Raw genomic sequence first — 22271 nt, 5'->3', positions numbered from 1 at the left:
GAGAAGCTGACTGTGGAAAATCACTTGGCAGAGCAAGCATTCAATGTAGATGAAAACTCCCTATTCTGGAAATGGATGCCTAAAAGGACTTTTATCCACGAGGGGAGGAATAACTGCCACTGATTTTCCACCTTCTACCTTCGTAGCTGAGTCACTTTTAGTTTTGTTTCAGGCTTTTAAAGGACAGGATAACAATCTTGCTTGGGGGCAGTGTTGCAGGTTACAAATGTAAACCCTTTGTGATCTGGCACAGTGGCAACTCCAGGGCCTTCAGGCATAACACACACACATTGCCAGTGTATTACAGAAGCAATAAAGTCAAAGATATATATATCTATCTAGATATATAAAGTCAGCTCCTCTTCTAAGATGCCCTTCTGAATTGCTCTGCCAAGCAAAATCAGGTACTGTTCGGAGAGTAACATACATTTCAAGGTTTTGCTTATTGTTGATAAAGCTCCTGGGAAATCTTTTATTGGTGATGCAATTCTGAAAAGGATTACATCTGACTGCATTGAGAACCTTGCTTAGGCTGGGGTGATGTCACCAGGAAGTGTTTAACTGTCATCTGGGAAACACTTAAAAGGTCTATGACTTCAAAGGAGTTGCTGAGGATGCGGTTGCAAAAATCAACAAGGCTGAGGTTGAGCCCTGGCCGGTTTGGCTCAGTGGACAGAGCATTGGCCTGTGGGCTGAAGGGTCCCGGGTTTGATTCTGTTCAAGGGCACATGCCTGGGCTGTGGGCTTGATTCCTAGTATGCGGCATGCAGGAGGCAGCCGATCAATGATTCTCTCTGATCGTTCATGTCTCTCTCCCTCTCTGAAATCAGTAAAAATATAAAACAAAACAAAAACAAACAAAAAGGCTGTGGTTGAAATGGCAAGCAACTCTAACTGGGTGTGGGTGAGGACACTGCTCCTAGAGGTGGTTCCTGAGGAATTGACTAATGAGTTGTTAGAGCTGGAACAGGAACACATAGCTGAAGAGGAAAAAGGAAACTGCAGAACAAGAACCCCCAAGAAAACTCAGTAAAGGGAATAGCAACTTTTATAGATCTCAGTAAGGTCCTTAAAAAGTTTGAAAACATGGACCCCAACACCTAATAGGTTTTCATCAATAGAGAGGAATGTTCATGATGTACTGCGTGCTTACAAGAATACTTACAATCGAAAAACAAGCCCAGCAAACCACAATGGACAAATTTTTGAAGAGTAACAGCTTCAGGAACAGCTTTAAGGCAGGTCCTCCAGGAAGTTTTCAGGAGGCACTGTTGTCATAGATGAGAGCTCCATGTATGTTATTGCCCCTGTAGACCTTCCAGTGGAACAAGATATGGAGGTAGAAGGCAGTGGTACTGATGATCCTACGGGCCTGGGCTAATTGTTTATGTCTTATTTTTTTTTTTTAATATATTTTATTGATTTTTTACAGAGAGGAAGGGAGAGGGACAGAGAGCTAGAAACATCGATGAGAGAGAAACATCGACCAGCTGCCTCCTGCACATCTCCCACTGGGGATGTGCCCGCAACCAACGTACATGCCCTTGACCGGAACCGAACCTGGGACCCCTCAGTTCGCAGGCCGACGCTCTATCCACTGAGCAAACCGGTTTCGGCATATGTCTTAATTTTTAAAGTCTAAAAATTTGTTTTAATTTTTATAGGAAAAATGTGTACTGAATAAGAATATAAAGAAAACATTTTTGTACAGATGTACAAAATGTGTTTAAGCTTAGTGTTATTATAAAAGATTCAAAAAATTAAGACAAAGGTAAAAAGTTACAGTAAGCTAAGTTTAATTATGAAAAAAGTTTATAAATTTCATGTAGCCCAAGTGTTGTCAGTCTACTATAATGTCCTAGGCCAGTGGTTCTCAACCTTCCTAATGCCGCGACCTTTTAGTACAGTTCCTCATGTTGTGGTAACCCCCAACCACAAAATTATTTTCGTTGCTACTTCATAACTGTAATTTTGTTGTTATGAGTTGTAATGTAAATATCTGATATGCAGGATGTATTTTCATTGTTACAAATTGAACATAATTAAAGTATAGTGATTAATCACAAAAACAATATGTAATTATGTGACCCCGATGGTCTTAGGTGACCCCTGTGAAAGGGTCGTTCAACCCCCAAGGGGTCTCGACCCACAGGTTGAGAACTGCTGTCCTAGGCCTTCCATTCACTAAGCACTCACTGACTCACCCAGAGCAACTTCCAGCCCTGCAAGCTCCATTTATGATGAAGTGCCCTGTACAGGTATCCCATCTTATCTTTTATGCCCTATTTTTACTGGACCTTTTCTGTTTAGATACACAAATACCATTGTTACCATAGCCTACAGTATTCAGTACAGTGAAATCCTGTGCGGATTATAGCCTAGGAGCACCAGGTTATACCATATAGCCATATGTGTAGTGGGCTATACCATCTAGGTTTGTATAGTGCACACTATGTTCACACAAAGACAAATTGCTATTGATGCATTTCTCATCCCCAACATGTATTCCCATTGTTAAGCCAGCCACATGACTCTAGTTTGATGGGAGGCAAAGTACAGTCATATACTGAATGACATTTTAGTCATTAACAGATTCCATGTATGATAGTGGTCCCATTTATATATATGTAAAAGCCTAAGCAACCAGCTGGCCAGTAGCTATGACACGTACTGACCACCAAGGGGCAGACACTTAAAGCAGGAGCTGCTGAGCTACAGTAGCGATTCTCGAGTGACCATAACCCAGAACCCGAGAGGGAGCACGATTCCAGGGTGCTGTGTCACCAGAGAACCGCCCTCTCGCAATTTGGGACCCCTTGGGGGGGAGGTCAAAGAGCCAGTTTCTGCCCAATCCCCGTAGGCCAGGCTGAGGGACCCCACCGGTGCATGAATCTGTGCACGGCCTCTGGTAAGATTATAATGGAGCTGAAAACTGCCTACTGCCTAGTGATGTCATAGCCATCCTAATCCAAGCACAAGTTACTCATGTCTTTGTGATGCTGGTATAAACAAACCCACTGGGATGCCAGTCCTATACTAGTGCCATCTAGATTTGTGTTAAGTACATTCTATGATGTTCACATAAGGAAGACATTGCCTGATGATGTATTTTCTCAGAATGTATCCCCGTTGTTAAGCAGTACATGACTTGTATAATCAATGACAAAATACTGTAAACAAGATACATTCCTTTAGCCGACCTTACCCAAGCATGTCTTAGTATAAATGCAGAAATGGAGAAAAACTTCAAGGCTAAAAAAGCAGTTTCAATTAACCAGTCTACATCTAGTACCCACAAATAAATGTCACCTATCAACTTAGTCTTAAAACTTCCAATAGAAGCAGCTATATTTTTGTGAGATGAATTTGCAAATACAGAATCAAACAATGAGAATGGAGTAATGGAGTGCAAGTTTTTTCCTAAATCAATTCCTGCCAGATCACAAACTTTTGTTGGCTCCAAACCAAGCAGAAGTTTGCTTCACTAGAAAATGAAGGTATTTGCAGAACAGATGGATGGTTTATCTGCAGCACATAAAACCATATAAAGATACTGTCTACAAACTCGTATCTGCAACTCTAGATTTTAGAATAGTTTTAAACTTCAACTGTGGGAAGTTTATAGATATAACTTCTAAGGTGTCTCAAACTAAAGTCTGCTCCTTTAAAACCTCAAAGCTTGAACCATTTTCTCAAATTTTGAAAAATAGGATATATATTTCTCTACCTAAACTGTCAAGCCCCTTAGAGGGTAAGTGTATGGTTAGGCAAAATACAAAATAGTCATTAGAAGGCCTATGGGGGGAGGGGGTACAGATTTAAACCATGGGATAGAGGTGGGGTTTTTTATTGTTTCAAAACAGGAAGCCAAATGAAAAGCATTCCAGGCACAGAGCATTGTAAGGCTTCATCATGCAGAGAGGGCTGATATAGGAATGGTTTTATTTGAATTTACTTATTTGCTCCCAAAGGCAAAAGAGTTGGCATTAAAACCATTCTCAAAAGTACATTTAAATTGCCAGGGGAATTTGTTTCACAGATGTCTTGGGCCTTAGCCCCCATCTTCTAAAACCCATTCTCTAGCCTGACTGGTTTAACGTTAACCTATGAATCAGGAGTCATGGTTCAATTCTGGTCAAGGACATGTGCCCGGGTTGTGGGTTCGATCCCCAGTAGGGCATGTGCAGGCGGCCACTAAAAAATAAGGCTAAAAAATGAATCCTTGTTGACATTTAATATAAAAACCATACCCAAAACACACTCCTCTATACAGAGTAACTGTTTACTTGTCCTCCACCATGTAAATGAAGGCTTTAAGCTATCTCTCAGCCTAGAAACCTTAATAGTCAAACTGTCATCTCAAAAAATAGAAATGTTAAGATCATTTAAACTATACCTTTGTCACAAGAGGTTCTTATGCTAATTCCAACTTATCGCCTACTTACACAAGCCAAGTGAAATAAAATAGCATAACATCACTGTTTACTGTTTAAGGAATTTTTATTAAAGCAATATTTTATAATCCAAATTACGTTTCCTTGCTCAGTTATCAATTCTGTTATTTAAAACAGAAGTGACATTCTGAGCTATTCCACAGTAAAGAATTACAAAATTAAAGAAAGGAATGCTTTAAATTTTTGTACTTTGCTGAAAATTCTTTTTCCCAGGGTCTATAAAACATTAATTTGTTTTTATATTTTACTATTTTTTTGTGTTTTTTTTTGTTTTTGTTTTTAAATCAATAAGTAATCTAGGACTAGCATTATTTTTGCTAGACCTGGCATTTGCTCGGTACATAAGGTCCAAAGTTTCCTTTCCTTTTTTTATTTATTTTATATTTTGCAATGTTTTTTTTTTCCGTAATATTGTTTTTCGATGTTTAGATATTTTTCTTCGGTGAAGCACGAGTTTCTTTTCATGGTCCCTGATCAATCTGTAAACGTGGGGGGAAAAAAGATTATAATCATAAAACTTGCTCTGAGACTAGATCTTAATTATTCCAACCACTAAAAAAAAAAAAAAGATCATTACATAAAGTGATGGAGGTACTAACCATCGCTACAGTAGCAATCATATCACAATATAGACATGTGTCAAATTAACATGGTGTGTCTTAAATTTTCCCATTATGTATCAAAAATACTTCAATAAAACCAAAGCCAACAAAACAAGGAAGATAAGACCAGTACTAGTACTTGTCAGTAGCAAATTAGAGCTGTGTACCAAATTCAGTCAACCACACTCATCTGTTTACATATTGTCTATGACTGCTTTCATACTGTAACAGAGTTGAGTTCCTGCCAACAAACACAAGGCCCACAAAGCCCAAAATGTTTCCTATCTGGTCCTTTTCAGAAAAGCTTTTCCAATCTCTGGTCCTGGCTGAACAGCTACATTATAATACTATTTCTTGGGAGTAATAAAGGGCAATAGTAGAGGCCTAAGGGCAACTGTTACTACTGCCACCCAAGAAAAAGCATAAGAATGAAGTATACAAAGGGCCAACCCCTGTTAAAGGCCATTTAACAAAACTCACTATATAAAATGTTTAATCATGCTTTGATTTTGAAAAGTCAAGTTAATATCAGGGTAAACAGGTAACATTTAATTCTTACATTTCCATTTCTCTGAAAAATTATCAATGCATTTGGACTTAATGATAAAATAATTTTTGCCATGTTTCAAAATATGCTCAAACTATTATAAAAGATTGAGGAAACAAGCTAAAACAACCATGCGGGAAAGCTCACTTTAAACAGTTGGAACACCGGTGGCACTGTTAACTGCTTTCTGGGCAGCCTCTTTAGCTTGGTGGGCTTGTAGTACGGCTACAGCTTCATCAACCTAAAAAAGGAGAACAAATTGGCTCTGAAAAGGAATAACTAAAAGAATCTCAATTTGACCATACACAAATGTCATCAAAGGTCAAGTGGAAAGAGTGAAGAGTTCCAAAAAACATTCCAACTATTATTCATATCTTTTTGAGTTCCATTACACCACTATTCCAGAATTATGAACTCTCTTGTACTTACTCTCACCAAAAATCCTCCAAAGTTGAAAAATATTAGCAAATATCACTATCTTTTTCCAATAAAGAAGTAGCAGCTAGGAGAGCATAGATACTAGAGTTAAACTGACTGATTTGAAACCACGCTTGGCACTTCCTACCTTTGTGAGCATTGGGGAATTATTTAACCTCTCTATGCTTGTTTCCCAATTTATAAAATGGGAACAGCACCACGGGTTATGATCAGAACTTACAATTACTACCTGTAGAACTCTTAGAACAGTGCATGGTTTGTAGAATGATGTTTCACGTACTTACAACTGTAAACCTACTTTTGCCCACCCTGTATATAGCACTTAATAATGTTCTATGAAATTAAGCTCCCACAAAAAGCTCTAAAATATTTGGAGTCTAAGTTGTTAGATAAATGACAAATTTAAATTACTTTAGAACGGAGAGACTCTGGAGACTCAAGCATATGAAGAAGTTCTGAATTATCGATCTCCAATAACATGCCAGTGATTTTACCAGCAAGAGTAGGGTGCATGGCTTGAATGAGAGGAAACAGCCGTTCACCTAGGGACAAAAACATTTCAAAGACTTCAATAAAGAAAAAAAAACCTAAAGGCATTTACCATATTAAAACTGGGATTTAAGAACCTTTTGTATATAGCAAATAAATGTGTAAGCTATGTTGCTATATTCAATTGTTAAATCTATGCTCAGGCAAAGTCAAAGTTCGTCCCTCATTTGTTTCAAATTCCCTCTTCCAACAATGTGGTGGGAATGCATAGCAAGTAGGGGTGTAATGCCCTATTACCATATCCATCAAAAGCAACATATTGATAACTTTCTGGACTTTAAATTAGTTAGGCAGACAAACTGTGCCATCTTAATCATTCATGCCAATTCAGATAAATCTAGCTGTATTATTAGGTGCAAAAGAGGTTTTTGTGTCTATTTTCTAGTCTCTAACTGACTAGGTAAGACAAAGGTACCTACCCAACATTTGCTTTTGCTCTTGAGGAGGGGCAGATGCCAACATGGAAGCAGTCAAAGGCTCCTGACCTTGTACATGAACAGCAGGCTAGATATAAAATAGGAAAATTCCTAAGTTTCAAGTAAGAAGTAATGGCAAGTATAAGTGACAGTCACCACTGGAAAATCAGTGAGATGATAGACTGCAATCTGAACACATAGGAGCTGAGTAAACCAGAAACACACTTATTTGTTCAAGTATTAAGACCACATGGGATATTTCACTTTTTTTTTTAACCTGGAGTATTCTTTGGAACCAGATTTCTATTATAAGCAATGACAGTTTTGGTCCAGGGTAAAAAAAAAAGGAGGGGGGGGGGTGCAGGAGTAAGCTACAGCTCACAAACTAAACTCGATTTTACCCTGTCTTCCTTACAGCTATGCCAAACAAAACTCAAGTCACCCAATTAAATTAAGAATGGGAAATGCAGAAAGCTTGTCTAATTCCTATAGCACAAGGCAGGTAAGACATTTTTACATACTATCAATTAATGGGACAATTAACAAGATGTTCTAGACAGCCTAAGCTCTCCTATGTCATACAGTTGTCTTCAATTTCTTTGATTGCAACCAAGGTTCTGTCGCCTTTATGAAGAAATCAGTAAGTCCATACCTGCTGCATGGTAACTTGTGGCTGTGCATTAAGATGTTGTTGAGGATTGCGAACTCCTGGAGCGTATTTATACTGTGCAACGGTGCGGACAGCAGGAGTAGCTGCAGCAGCAGCCGCTGCAGGACGAGGACCCATTGTCTGTGTTGATGTGTTAGCTAAAAATAAAAACATGTATTTTGTACATTATACTTTGCTACTTCAAATTGGAGACCAATTTTTACAGGCAGGGTTAAGACTCACCAACACGCTGTGTGGACATGACTCGTGGAACCTGTGAAGAAGCTGGTCTCATAGTACTAAATGGTGGTCTAGGAGCGGCTGGGCGGATAGCACCGGGCATATTTTGGAATGCTGCATTTAAAGATATGAACACACATTAACTCGGCAAAACTCACTGAAAGTGTTCATGCTGCTTTTTTAGAGCTGAGGTTTGAACAAAAGGCTAAAAGTAAATACCATTTTTTAGTCTCACACCTAAAGTATCCCCAGACTTATCAGATCACAGCATCAGTGAATATTCATTCATACAAGTACTTATTAATATCTAAACATCATACACAAACCTCATTCCAAGTGCTCCTACAACACAACACTATTCTACAGACAGGATAAAGCCAAAAATGCCAGAACCTGGTCCTCATACAAGCAACAAAATCTTTCAATACTACTGCCCAACCAAATATGAAATTAAGAATTAGATCCTGCCGAAACTGGTTTGGCTCAGTGGATAGAGCGTTGGCCTGCGGACTGAAGGGTCCCGGGTTCGATTCCGGTCGGGGGCATGTACCTGGGTTGCGGGCACATCCCCAGTGGGGGATGTGCAGAAGGCAGCTGATCGATGTTTCTCTCTCATCGATGTTTCTGACTCTCTCTCTCTCTCCCTTCCTCTCTGTAAAGAATCAATAAAATATATTTAAAAAAAAGAATTAGATCCTGCCCTGGCCAGTGTGGCTCAGTTGGTTGAGCATCATCTGGTGCACTGAATGGTCACCAGTTTGACTTCTGGTTAGGGAACATTCTCAGGTTACAGGCTCGATCCCCAGTTGGAATGTGTGCGGAAGGCAACTGATCAATGTTTCTCTCTCACATCGATCTTTCTCTCTCCTTCTAAAAAAAATAAAAATAAAAAAATCAATAAAAACATTAAAATAAGTTAAAAAAGAATAAAGAGTTGGATCCATTCCCAAACTTACCATAAAGGAAAAATCAAACCAGCACAGAAATCACTGTCTCAGAGTGGTGAAGCATTTTACAATTTTTTTAAAATAAAAAAAAATCCCAAATAGGAGAAAAAAGGGGACACATGTAATAGTTTCAACAATATACTTTAAAAAACCCTATATGATCCTATATAATAAAAGCCCAGGGACTGAACAGCGAAATGACCGCGGCCCCTTGCCCCAGCGGGGCGGGCCAGCTGGACCCCACCAGTGCACGAATTCGTGCACCGGGCCTCTAGTAAAAAATAAAATAAATTCAATAAGCATGACCCAGGGTGAGAATTTAAAACAAAAAACAAAACTAGAATCAAATGAACATTGATAACCATAAATTATGAAAAGCAAGTTAACATATCACTGAAATATAACAGCTAATTGGCCCATGTATATTTTTATTCCAAATAATCCATCCCCTCAAGAGAAAAAAGGAAAAGCTTACGATGAGGTCTGGCACCCTGAGCAGTCCAGCGAGGACTTGGTCTTAGTTGAGCAATTTGGCTAGGAGGATAGTATGCAGCACGGTTCTGAGTCTGCAGAAAGCAAGCAAATACATCAGCTAAAGAATAAAAGCAAATAATTCAACTATATACTCTAAATATATATCTGCTATATACTAAATAAAGGTTCTCAAACAGAAAAACGTACCTGTGGGATAGCTGCCATGAAGTAACCTGAAGGAGGTGCTGGCTGGTAGGGGTTGATTACGGGGTTGGGCACAGCTCTCACACTTGCCATTCTCTGCATATACTGGTTAGTGAGGTGAGCCTGGCGCTCTTCTTTGCGCTGAGCTAAAGCTACATACAATGGTTTGGTAGCCACAATTCTACCATTCATTTCTGTAACTGCTTTAGTGGCTTCTTCTGGGGAGGAGAAACATACAAAACCAAACCCTTTGCTGCGACCACCCTCCATCATAACCTATTGAAAGAAAAAAAAATATTAAACAAGGTTAATGCAGTGGTAGAATGAGGCACAAATTGAGAGCATTATTACAATGATAGCTACTGACTCAACTAAACCCTGTTAACAATGAAAGAATTTTTTCCCCAGTTTTTTCTTAGTACCTAAATATTAAGGGCAAGCTAAACACATGCATTATCCCAGCCAAGCAAAAGAGGAAGTAAAGGGGCAGAGGTGCAACAGCAATTTTTTAAAGATACTCAGTTAGATATTTAGATTCTCAATATTAAGGTTTAAATAGCTAAATAAATTCAAGGCTTACTAAATTTAAAACTCTTAGCACCACTGGAAATACCCAATTAAAATCACTCTTCGAGCCACTGAAGCTGACAAAATGCTTTACTACTCTTCAAAGAGGAAAGAGGGGGAGGGAAAGCAGTTGAATCTTATAATACGAATATTTTAAAATAAAAACTTCACACTCAAGACCAGAAGGGGCCATGAATATTGGGGCATAAACAATATTCAGGAGACTTTCACTGACTGCAATGATCTCTGCAACAAGCAATGAGGTAAATGTAAAGAACTCCTCACTAGCTCAGAAATATACATAAGCGTGCTATCCAGCTACATTAAACAGTATGCTGGAAACACAGGAATAAGCAAAATGGCAATGAAACAAATGCCAATCTTACTTATATGTAGAATCAAAACCAAAAACAAATTAAAAAGAAAACAACAACCCAAACAAAAGAAAAGAAACAACTCCTGAGTTCCTGGATACAGAAAATAAGACGAGTGGGTACCAGAGGGGCGAAGGATGGGAAAACTGGGTAAAGGGGGTTAAACAATACAAATGCCCAGCTACAAAATAAATCATAGAAATGGAATGTACAGCATGGGGACTATAATAATAAGTGTAATATGCTAATTAGACTAGATGACCCCAAGTCCCGGGGGTGTCGGAGGGAAGCGGGTGCCAGCAGCTGGGGAAAGGAAGGCCTACTCTTGCACAAATTTGTACATCGGGCCTCTAGTAGTTAATAATACTGTATTGTATACTTGAAGGTTGCTAGCAGAGATCTTACAAGTTTTTTCATTACAAGAAAAATATTTTTTGTAACTATGTACAGAGATGAATTGTCATATCTTCACAATATATAAAATACTGAATACTGTGTTGTAAACATGAAATTAATGTTATAAGTCAATTATATATAAATTTAAGAGTCCAGAAACATACCCATGCAATTATGGGAATTTAGTGCGTTAAAGTGAACATTTTAAAAATTGGGGGCAAAGGATGGACTTTGAACTATTTAGTATATGGTACATTGGGATAACTGAAAAGAACTGTTAGACCTCTTCTTCATATCACATTAAAAAAAAATCGCCAGATTCTCAATCTGAACATAAAATGCAAAAATGTAGGAAAAATGTAATCTGACACAAGATCCTAAAGTACAAAGTGAAAGACTGAAAGAAAATATTTGCAATATAAAGGGTTGACATACATTGTCCCTAAGTTAATAAAGACAACCAATGCAATATAAAAGTATGCAATGAAAGGCAAAAATAGTAAACACATGAAAAACATGTCATCATTTGAAAAGATATATATATATACTGCTTTCTACTAATAAGACTAATAGAAATTTATTCAGCCCTTTTGGACAATTCTGTTGTATCAATTTTAAATACACACCCACAAACCAGCAATATCAATTCTAGAAATACTGGCATGTGTATAAATGAATGAATGAATGAATGAATGAATGAATAAATAAAAATGGCTGGTAGAAAGGTGGATTTAACTTTGGAAACCTGCAAAGCAACCCAAATACTTATCAATACAGGTACAGTAAAATAATTTATGATATATCCATACCATGAATATTTAACTATTAGCAAAAAATAAATGCCTGAAATATATATTTAGATATATTGTTAAATAAAATAGCAAGTTGCAGAATATGCAGGGCATAATCCTGTTTACTAAAAACTATTTATACATATAGACTGGACAAGCACAAAGAATTATCACCACCACTCAATCTTTTTGGAGACTGAAAATGGGGATGCAGGAGTTGCCTTTCACTTTTTGTCTTTCTTTTTGATATGTTTTTTCAGCAAGCACTATTAAATCAACATAATACCCTCCTTCCTCCCTCCAAAATAAATTCTTGCCAAACTTTTCACCTCCTTGCAAATAGTGATATTATAATCCACAAAGGACTTTAAGAACTCTTCTTCGTAAAACATGCATGTAAAATACATTTAAAATAAATGAATGCATAATATTCAGTTTAAACAGCTTTCAAGCAATACACTGAGGTTAAAGACACTCAGGAATAAATTCCACCACACTCCAGGTACTCTTACAAAAGCACAGGCTGTAACACAAGACAACCACATCACTTGCTTTCTTATTTGTATTCATCTACTGTGTTCCTAACATTTCCTCACTTTCACAGAAGCTTCCTCAGTCAATAGGTTTGCCAGGAAAAGCTGAGTAGAAAGATGAGCCACAAATCATTCCAGAGCCCAGAGCTTTAATTTTTCCCACACTCCAAAATTCCAGAATTTAATATAGAATCCTGTTTTTAGAGTTTGACTCCTCAGAATAAGTGAATACAGATTAGCCCAATTGTTAACAGGTATGGTCCCCTAATAAACTGACACCGTAACCAGTAAAAGCACTAGTTTAACAAAGTGTAGAACAGTGCACATGATTGAGGATCAATCAATTTAACTATGGTCGGTCATCAACTACAGCCTTCCTCAGGAAAGAATGCAGAACTCTCCATCTGCAAAAATAAACCATGGGGCTACAACATCCACATCGAATTTGAATGGTTTTTTTTTTTTTTTAAGTAATGAAGCAAAAACTTGATTTCCAGGAAAGAAAAAAAATTTGGGAGGCCCATCCTTATTTCACTATTCGTTTAGAAAGTGGGAAAAAAAAAGTAAATTGATGAGAAATTTAAGTACATATAACCATGGATTTTTCCAAAATCTTAAAAAAAAATCATATGCTTACCTTTGCGCTAGTGATTGTACCAAATGGAGAGAACTCTTTCCGGAGACGTTCATCATCAATACCATCATCAAGATTTTTCACATAAAGGTTAACACCCTAAAAAAAAAGAAAAAAGAATAACTAGAAAAAGAAAACCATGGTGGTACTCAAGCACACTTCCTACTGTTTTATCCCATGTTTCCTTCCCCGCCCACCCCGCCTCAAATCCTCCGATTATGTGTCAGTAAGTAAAATAGGTTTCCTCATCCCTGTCTTACTTACTAACTTGTTCAATTAAAATGAACCAGGCAGCCCAGCCGGTATGGCTCAGTGGTTGTGTAGAATCAACCTATGAAACCAGGAGGCCATGGTTCGATTCCCGGTCAGGGCACATGCCTGGATTGCAGGCTTGAACCCCAGTAGGGGCTGCTCAGGAAGTAGCCAATCAGTGGTTCTCTCTCATTACTGATGTTTCTGTCTCTCTCACCCTTCCTCTCTGAAATCAATTAAAATATATTAACAAACAAAAAACGAACCTGGTATCTGGTGATCCTATCTTGCTTCATCTGTTCGAATTTGCGCTTAAGTTCCGTCTGCCGTTCCACTTTTTTCTGAGCTCGACCAACATAAATTTGTTTTCCATTGAGCTCCTTTCCATTCATCTCATCCACAGCCTTACAGAAATAACAAAAACTTTAATTACTAATTTGAAATATGGAAATTCATTTTTTTAACAACAAAGAAAGTTTGTTACGTTGTGAAAGCTAAAGACAGACCCGTAACAAAAACTAAACTTTGCGGTTTGGGGAAAATGTAGGTTCCCAATTTATAATGTCAAAATATATAAAATCCAAATAAAATTAAAAAAACATGTAAAGATGAACATGTAAAATAGCCATTGGTATGCATGTAAATTTCAACTTAAGAGCAACCCAGTTTTATATCTCTTTGCAATAAAACACAGAGCAATTAGTGCCTTTAGTTAATATATTTAAGTCTTACTTTCTGTGCATCTTCATGCCTTTCGAAGCTTACAAATCCAAAACCTTTGGATTTTCCACTTTCATCTGTCATTACTTTCACACTTAAGGCAGGTCCTAAAAAAAAATTTTTTTTAAGGACTTAGATATTCCATGCAATACTTAGTTTATACATTTCAAGTTTCAACGCACAAAAACAAAGCCATGCATGGGCAGTAAATAGTCTCTTAAAAGACCCTGTATTTCTACTAAGAAGTAAACTGAAAACATTCCTACTTCCATTTATGGAAATATGTTTTAGACAACTGTAAAAAATGAAATTTTATTCTTAGCAGTACTACAGACCAGATTTGCCTTTTTTTAACCCAACAATTTGGTTTTCTTGACATCAGAATTAACAAATAAGAATTTAAGCCCTGGCCCACTTGATTTCAACAGTCAGTGAAGGGAATACAGCACCTGACATTTGGGAAGACAAAGAATCACCTGGAGGTGGCATGTTTCTGAATTCACATGCCCAATCCCCACCCACTCAAGGAAAAATGACACTTAACTGAGGCGGGTATTATCTCAGGTAGGTGGGACAAAAAGGCTAAAAATCCAATTAGAGAATTTGCAAGATGTATGAGCATAGATTGTTACTTTTGAATGTGCTGCAGTCCTAAGGTTATACTTTCAATCTCTGCTATGCAAAGCCATCCAGAATATAACTGACAAATTTATAAATTGGTGGCCAACTGACAGCATTATTTATTTGAAATAAGTGGTTACAATATCCAACCAAACTTTAGAAATAGCTTCTAATCTCAAGAGATAGATGAAACATACAACACCTGACAATTTGCATATTAGGCATATATATATTACTTTGCAGTACAATAGATGATCATTAGCTTAATCCAAAAAACTACAAATTATTTTAAGTATCATGTAAGTCTCATTTATTTTGGTAAAATTAGCCAAAACTAATATTGAGCAACTAGAGGCCCGGTACATGAAATTCATGCGGGGGGGGGGGGGGGGGGGGAGGGAGGAGGGGGGGTTGTCCCTCAGCCTGACCTATGCCCTCTTGCAGTCCTGCGTTGAGCGTGTGCCCCCCAGTGGTCAGTGTGCATAGAGACCTGTCATTCTGCCTAGGCTTTTAATATAAAGATTACTCAGAACTTTGAGTGTAAAAATTTAATTCAGACACATTACCAAACTTGCCAAAGAGATCCTTAAGGCGCTCATCATCCATGTCTTCTCCAAAATTCTTGATGTAAACATTGGTGAACTCTTTTGCCCTAGCTCCAAGTTCTGCTTCTCGTTCTTTACGAGACTTAAATCGCCCAACAAATCTAAAAGAAAAGAAAATGTAGACTATAAAATTTAGTTTCCATTTTAGAAGTTCAGATTAAACCTGATAGTTGATTTTGTAAACGCTACTCATAATTTCAGAATCTCTAATGAAGAGCACACTGTAAAACAGAAATAGAGCCTCAATGAAAAGTATTCCATGCAATACTTAGTTTAAACATTTCAAATTATAAATTTGTATAAATTTGGGATCTAACTTGGTATCTAGTTATGTGCCCTGACTTGGAATTGAACCTGTAATTGTCTGGTGTACAGGACAATGCTCCAACCAATAGAGCCACCTGGCCAGGGTGTTTTTATGTCTTTTCATTGGTGTCCCACTCATCTATAGGTGTGATCTCTTTAACCCTGGCTCAACAGAAGGAAGTTACCAACCCTTGTTCTGATGTTTCTCTCTCCCTCTCCCTAAAACATATACTCCAGTGAGGATTTAGAAAAAAAGACAAAAGCTTTCACAGCAGCAGTTTCAAAGTGGCTCTTACACTTTGTAAATTAAAATGCAACTTAATTCTTTACTCTTAACACATAATAGCCCTGCATTATTTTTTACATTATCAACAAAATGTTTTTAAATTTAGTTTTCCCCTAATATAAATGTGTCATTGAAGAAAATATGTATCAAAGTAAAACATTTCCTATAATCCTACTCAAAAATCTGCCCCACCAGTGATGAGCACTTTGCCCCCCTTGAAGCACAGCTGACAGGCAAACTATGTTTTCATCTGAGAATACTAATAATGCTGAGTATTTCTCATTTAAATGTACTCAAAATCCAAACCATGTGCATAACTTCTTCATGTACAGACTGATCACACCACTTGCACTGGTTTATGAGAACCACACCTTAAGAGTGATGCAGCTGACTTATAACCAAACCAATTTGTATGCCATCATTAACTACACACAACATAAACTCACAGATCATTTACATATGACCTCACAGCTGAACTTACCCAGATCCACTGACAGTGAGGAGAAAATAAAATTTGTCATTTCTTTGGGCTCATAAAATCTGTATTCTTACAACATATAGCAGAAATAGTCTTACACAGGTTTTATCATTGTTATTTACTTTATGGTTTTTATTGATTTTAGAGAGAGAAAGGGAAAGCATTGATGTGAGAGAGAAACATCAATTGGCTGCCTCTTGCATATCCCACCCCCTACTGGGGATCGAGTCCAAAAGCCAGGCATATGCTCTGACCAGGAATCCAATCAGTGACCCTTTTGGTGCACAGGAAGATGCACAACCGAGCCACACTGGCCAGGCCATCAGTGACATTATTTAACTTTTAAGAACAAGTTTATTTCAGAAAGATTAACCATAAAGACTTCTGGTTTAATTCAGCTTTTTCTTTAAAGAGGTGAATGAGTTCAAAAGGGTGGGAGAAAACTTTATAATCCATCAATAAATTGCAGCAGTATAACCTCGTAAAGAGTCACCCTGGGTTCAGAACTTAGACCACTGGGCTTGTATTCTAGCCCATCTGTCATGCAGGCATTTAATTACAGGCAAATTATTTTAGCCTCAGTTTCCACAAATAGAAAATGGGCTAATTACTACCTCAGGAATTACAATTAAGCTTCTGTCTGGGTTCTAGTTGTTCAACTATGCACTTACTTTGAAAAAGTTTTATATCCCAGTATACCCATTTTTTTCTTTTTGGTTTGAAGGCTGACCATTTATTAATTCAGTTATTTTAATGTTACATTGAATGTGGAGGAAAAACAATTATAAAATCTACCCCAAGATGTAGGTTTGTTAATTTTCATTCAAATTGTATCTCTTTATTTAAAGAGCACAAATACATTAACTTATAAAAATTAATGTATTGGTTTGAACTATTAATAAGAGATCTGAAGTATAACTAAATTTTTATACTTACACTTTACGATCATTTAAAAGCATCCCGTTCATTTTTTCAATAGCTCTTTCAGCTGCTTCCTGTGTCTCAAAATGTACAAATCCATAACCCTTGGAACCATTTTCATCACAAACCACCTAGGGGGAAATGTATAGCAGTTTTTCATTACTTACTATTAACTCAGCATTTTTCCAATGTTCAAAAGTACCATACAGCTGACCAATGCTGAGAGGATGGAGAAGGCTTAGGGGAGCTGACACCCAGCAGTCAAAATCTAAATATAACTTGACTCCCCAAATACATATGTATCCCTCAGTATCCCCGCAGATACCAAAACTCTGTGGCTATATAGAACAGTGTAGAACAATGCATAGTTGGCCCTCTGCATACATGCATTCCCAAACAGACAGAAAACACATATAGATATTTACTGAAAAAAAAAAAAATCTGCTTTTAAGTGGGCACACTGTTCTAATGTCAACTGTAACTTGTCAGTCACCTAGCCTGGGTATTTGGAAAATAAAGATACCCATTAATATACAGTATGGTTGCTATTTTTTAGAAAACACGGTAAATATGTTTATCTGTCACATTGTTGCTTACCTTACATGAAAGGATGTTACCAAAAGCAGAAAACGTATCATACAGTGCTTTATTATCAATGGATTTGTCCAAATTTTTAATGAATATGTTGCCTACTCCACTTTTGCGAAGTGATGGATCACGCTGAGACCACATGATGCGAACTGGCTTGCCCTTTATAACATCAAAATTCATGGTGTCTAAAGCACGCTCCGCTGTAGGAAGGATATTTTCATAGTGAATTATTACTTCAATACTTTTACAGGCCACTTAAAATTTTATTAACTGTGTGTGGGAGGAGTGATTGGGCCCACCATCTCTCTATTTCTTCAAACTTCATGATGGCTGGACCTTACTCAACCTAGTTGAGATTTAAATTGTCTAACACATGAAGAGGCTTATCAGAAGCCCCAAATTTCCTATTAATTAATGAAATATCACTGATAATGTATTTCTAAAACAATCTTTCCCTTTAATTGCCATTATATTTAAAAGTACCTTTTTGTTCCTGGTCAACATAAAATCAAGATCCCTTTTCACGCCGAAACCGGTTTGGCTCAGTGGATAGAGCGTCGGCCTGCGGACTGAAAGGTCCCAGGTTCGATTCCGGTCAAGGGCATGTACCTGGGTTGCGGGCACATCCCCAATAGGAGATGTGCAGGAGGCGGCTGATCGATGTTTCTCTCTCATCGATGTTTCTAACTCTCTATCTCTCTCCCTTCCTCTCTGTAAAAAATCAATAAAATATATTTAAAAGTACCTTTTTGTTCCTGGTCAACATAAAATCAAGATCCCTTTTCACATAAAATCTGCTTAATGAGCAATATAAAAGACATTAGGCAATTAAAGATTATCCACAGGCTAAGCATAGTTTATGAATTTTTAAGCATTTTTGCTTCTTCCCTATTGCTTGCCAAAATTGGCCTGTTCATTGGCAGCTTATCACTTACCAATATTAAGCAAAAACCAGTCTATTTTCTTAAAAAATAAAAAGTCCCTGAATTATTGGGGGGATTTCAGTGATTCATGGCACAACTTCCTATTGCCATGTAAACAAAAAAAGAAGAAAAGGCTATTATCTATTCAGATCAAGATTTGAATCAGGAAAAAAAAAAGATTTGAATCAGGCCTTCAAAAACTAATGTGAAGTTGGGCATACTTAGCTGGATAATACACAATTTGGTCTACAATACTCACAATTCACTATTAATGCATTCTTGACATATAAAACCAATTTTATCTTAGATCACTTTTGTACTTAATAACTAATAATTTAACCAATTATTTCTGGATAGTGCTAGAAAATTTCAAAATTTACCCTGTGATTTCAGGACCTATGAAGAATTATGTGCATTAAAGAAACACTTATTATAGAAGTTGAGACTAAATTAAAAAAAATACATCCTTAAGTGAAAAAAAAAGACTAGTCCAGGGGTCCTCAAACTACGGCCCTCGGGCCACATGCAAATACAAATATTGTATTTGTTCCCGTTTGTTTTTTTACTTCAAAATAAGATATGTGCAATGTGCATAGGAATTTGTTCATAGTTTTTTTTAAACTATAGTCCGGCCCTCCAATGGTCTGAGGGACAGTGAACTGGCTCCCTGTTTAAAAAGTTTGAGGACCCCTGGACTAATCCCTTAAGAGAAAAATAGTCCACTTTAAGTTCTACACCAAGTTTCACAAATTCCATGCCAATGTAACTGTAAAGTGGTTGAGAGGACAAATTTTCTAGTCACTTTTTATAAATGAAAGTTTCATTTTCTAGAAGGTAGTGATATAGATAAGCTGTCAATTCATTATCAACTGACCACACCTACTCAGCACCCCTAGTTTTTTAGCTGACTTTGCTTAAGCTTCTTTTGAATGAGTCCTCTTCCTGCTAAATTAGAAACTGGTCACTTTCAGAAGTTATTCTACAAATCCATTCATGTAGCAATAAATAGGAGGGGGGGGAAAAGAAACCACTGAAAAACTATTTGGAAGGATAGTAATTTGTACATTTAGAAAACAAATAAATGGAAGATGGAAAAATGCTCTCTCTAATGAGTAGTCCTAGCGCTGTTCTATTGATATATTGATAATACACAGGGTATATTTTAACATGGTAATTCCATTTTTTTCAAATCCCAAGAAATTAAAAAAGTTGTTTCTTTGGATTTCAAATAGTTAAGCTTAGAAAAAATGAAAGCCACTTTTCAAGTCACCATTTTCTGGTCTGTAGAATTTGTTCAAGTTTTCTATCAACTTTTTAGATTGTGATTACCTGACCCAAACTTATGTTCCCTAGTATTACTTTCTCTTCTGTTCAGTGATGACTCGTGCCCAGAGTTACAAAGAACTGGTGTGAAGTGACATCTGGAAGCGCTGCTTACAGAGCAAAAGGGCAGGAAACCTGCAGTGCAGTTTTACAACTTCTGGTCCAGTGTCACAATAGTCTGCCTCCCCAAAATCTCAATTATTAACTTGACCCAGTGAAATGCTGATAATTAAGTAACTTGTTATACTAAGTGAATTTAATAAAATAAACGTTTAAATTCTACTCTGGCTTAAGGCCTTTTCTACAAAATTAAATCCACTGAAGCTGACTTGGAATTCAATTGATCCAGATATAAAGAAAAAACCCTGGCCATATGCATCAGGCCACATATTCCATCTACCAAATTTTGTGTTTTCTTGTGAACTTCAAAATAAAAACACAAGGTTAGAAAAATATTTCCCATAAGTCAAGCTAATTAGAATCTGCTATTCAAAACTCCATCGTTCTTCACGCCTTACGGACATTCTAGGCTGCTTTTTAAAAAAGAAGCCTGAACCACTCCAAGGCCCCCTAAGTAATGATGACCCAGTCCACACCGCGTTCACAGGTAACACTTTACAGCCAACACCTGTGAATACATTTTTTTTTTAACTAAAGCCCCTCAAAATCATAGGAACTATTTTAGAAGAGAAAAAAACACAATTATTCTGAATAACCGGTATTACGAAACTAACCTGATTACAAAATTTGAACGATCTAAACTCCCCCAAAAAACGATGGCCTTCCATGGGGCCATCCTCCACCCCACCCCCCGCTGTTGGAGGGAGAAGCGCTTGAACTTGGGGAAAACCCCGGGCGCATGGCCCCCGGGAACGGGCATTTCTGGGGCCGACAGCCCCGGGCGGGCGGTGAAGAACGAGGAATGGCATCAGGCCGGGGGACCCCCGCGGCCCCGCCACGCCACGCCACCTTCTCCCCCGGCCCCGCGGCTCTCCCAGGAGACGGGGCCGGTCGCAGAGGCGGGCCTCGGGCCTGCGGGGTGACGGGGCTCAACACGTGCTGCCTCCCCGGCGCCGAACCGCACTTCCTCCCGGGGCCGGGGCGCCGGCCGGAGCCTGGGTGGCGGCGGCGCCCCTACCTGCTCCCGGAAAGGGGGCTCCGCGCTCGCCCGGCTCCCCGGCCCCCCGCGGCTGCGGGCGGAAGCGCCGCGGAGAACCCAATCTCACGTGTCCCTCCCCACCCCCACCCCGCGCCCGGCGCGACATCACCCTAAAGTTTGAGCGGCGGAGGCCGAGAAAATGGTTTGCACAGGAGAAGTGGGCCGGGCGTGAGAAAGGCGTGCGGCTGCCGGCGGCGCGTGTTCCCGCCGGGGTGCCGGGGCGGGGGCCGGGCGCCCCACCTCTCTCCCCGCCGACCTCGGGGGCAGGGGGTGTGAAATGCCCTGCCGGGGGCCCCCTCCCCCTTGGAACCCCCGGCCTAGCCCGCCCGCGGGAACTCCATTGACGGCGCGCCCCGCCTGCCCGGCGCTCACCGTCCGCCCGCCTGCGGGAGGTTCACATACCCGTAGCCAACGGAGCGGACTGGTTGATCCGTTTCTCTGCCGGAACCACGATGTGGTCCCCGGGCCGGGCTAAACTTTTAGTAGAGCATCGCCTCGGGTCACGTCGGGGTGGAGGTCCCCCCAGTAGAGCGAGGCCATCGGGTAGCTGGAGGCGTTGGGGTTTCATCTCGGAGCGGCTGCCCGCGGGGCCACAGGCCGCGACCTTTTCCGTGAGCGGAGGGGAGCGAGTGCGGGGCCGGGGCCGGGGGCGGCGCCTGGGGAGGGGAGCGGGGGCGAGCGCGGAGGAAACAAAAATCGAGCGGAATCGACAACTACTCAACAGCCGCCGCAGGACGGGGGTCGGTCCGCTGCCGCTGGCCGCTGGCTGCCGGCTGGGGGCGAGGTGCTGCGGGGTCGGGTCCGGGCGGCGAGAAGGCCTCGGTCTCTGGGTTCCTGCTTGGAGCTGCTGCGGGGCCGCGGGCGGGTCGGTCTCGGCTGCTTCACCGGGTTATTTTTATAAAAAGGAAGAAAAAATAAAAATAAAAGTCTCCGGCGGGGGGGAGACGCGGACTTTTTTGTTAAATTTTTTTTGGGTTTTTTAAGAGGTTTTTTTAGATTTTTTTTGGGTTTTTTAATAATAAATGTGTGTTCCGAGCCCGGAGCACACACTCCGCACTCTCAGCACTAACCGCCGGGGAGAAGGGGAAGCACCGCCTCCTGCACCCTCTACTTATACCGCACGCGGCCCTCGCCCCGCCCCGGCGCGTCTGACGCCAGGACCCGACGTGAGCGTCGGCGCCCGAGGAGGAGGAGGAGGAGGAGGAGAAGAGGGCGAGAGGGCGGAGGCCCTGCCGGAAACAGGAGGAGGAAAGAGCAGAGAGGAAAGGAGA

At 39.5% G+C, this 22271-nt stretch overlaps 2 protein-coding genes and 1 long non-coding RNA gene across 9 annotated transcripts in view; all 3 read right to left on the bottom strand.

Annotated features, from left to right (window-relative positions):
* SNX31 (sorting nexin 31) overlaps positions 1–1482 on the bottom strand; it is a 69303-nt gene extending 67821 nt beyond the window's left edge. For 5 of the 7 annotated variants that reach the window (XM_023743345.1, XM_023743342.1, XM_023743343.1 and 2 more), the window contains exon 1: positions 1166–1481. The gene's annotated coding sequence lies outside the window, so the exon portion shown is untranslated. Of the gene's footprint in view, positions 1–1165 lie in introns of all 7 variants that reach the window. The other 2 variants (XM_023743347.1, XM_023743348.1) reach the window with 1 other exon arrangement.
* A 2999-nt stretch (positions 1483–4481) lies between these two features.
* Positions 4482–22271, bottom strand: part of PABPC1 (poly(A) binding protein cytoplasmic 1) — a 50804-nt gene continuing 33014 nt past the window's right edge. Inside the window, exons 3-17 of the mRNA XM_014467265.2 lie at positions 21373–21383; positions 17602–17795; positions 17020–17135; positions 14975–15114; positions 13800–13894; positions 13334–13471; positions 12819–12914; positions 9524–9796; positions 9318–9408; positions 7899–8009; positions 7659–7813; positions 7010–7094; positions 6453–6583; positions 5751–5844; positions 4482–4933 (exon numbers count right to left, since the gene is read on the bottom strand). Coding sequence (XP_014322751.2) covers positions 5752–5844; positions 6453–6583; positions 7010–7094; positions 7659–7813; positions 7899–8009; positions 9318–9408; positions 9524–9796; positions 12819–12914; positions 13334–13471; positions 13800–13894; positions 14975–15114; positions 17020–17135; positions 17602–17795; positions 21373–21383 — 1729 coding nt within the window. The 3' untranslated portion in view covers positions 4482–4933; position 5751. The remainder of the gene's footprint in view (positions 4934–5750; positions 5845–6452; positions 6584–7009; positions 7095–7658; positions 7814–7898; positions 8010–9317; positions 9409–9523; positions 9797–12818; positions 12915–13333; positions 13472–13799; positions 13895–14974; positions 15115–17019; positions 17136–17601; positions 17796–21372; positions 21384–22271) is intronic.
* On the bottom strand, positions 17797–19086 carry LOC111823078. The gene is made up of 2 exons (XR_002826063.1): positions 18341–19086; positions 17797–18078 (listed from the first exon to the last, which is right to left on the bottom strand). It is a non-coding gene; the product is annotated as an uncharacterized LOC111823078 (long non-coding RNA).

This window comes from Myotis lucifugus, unplaced genomic scaffold, assembly GCF_000147115.1.
Source record: "Myotis lucifugus unplaced genomic scaffold, Myoluc2.0 scaffold_385, whole genome shotgun sequence".
Taxonomy (NCBI): domain Eukaryota; kingdom Metazoa; phylum Chordata; class Mammalia; order Chiroptera; family Vespertilionidae; genus Myotis; species Myotis lucifugus.
This window is presented reverse-complemented; position numbering and strand designations above follow the sequence as displayed.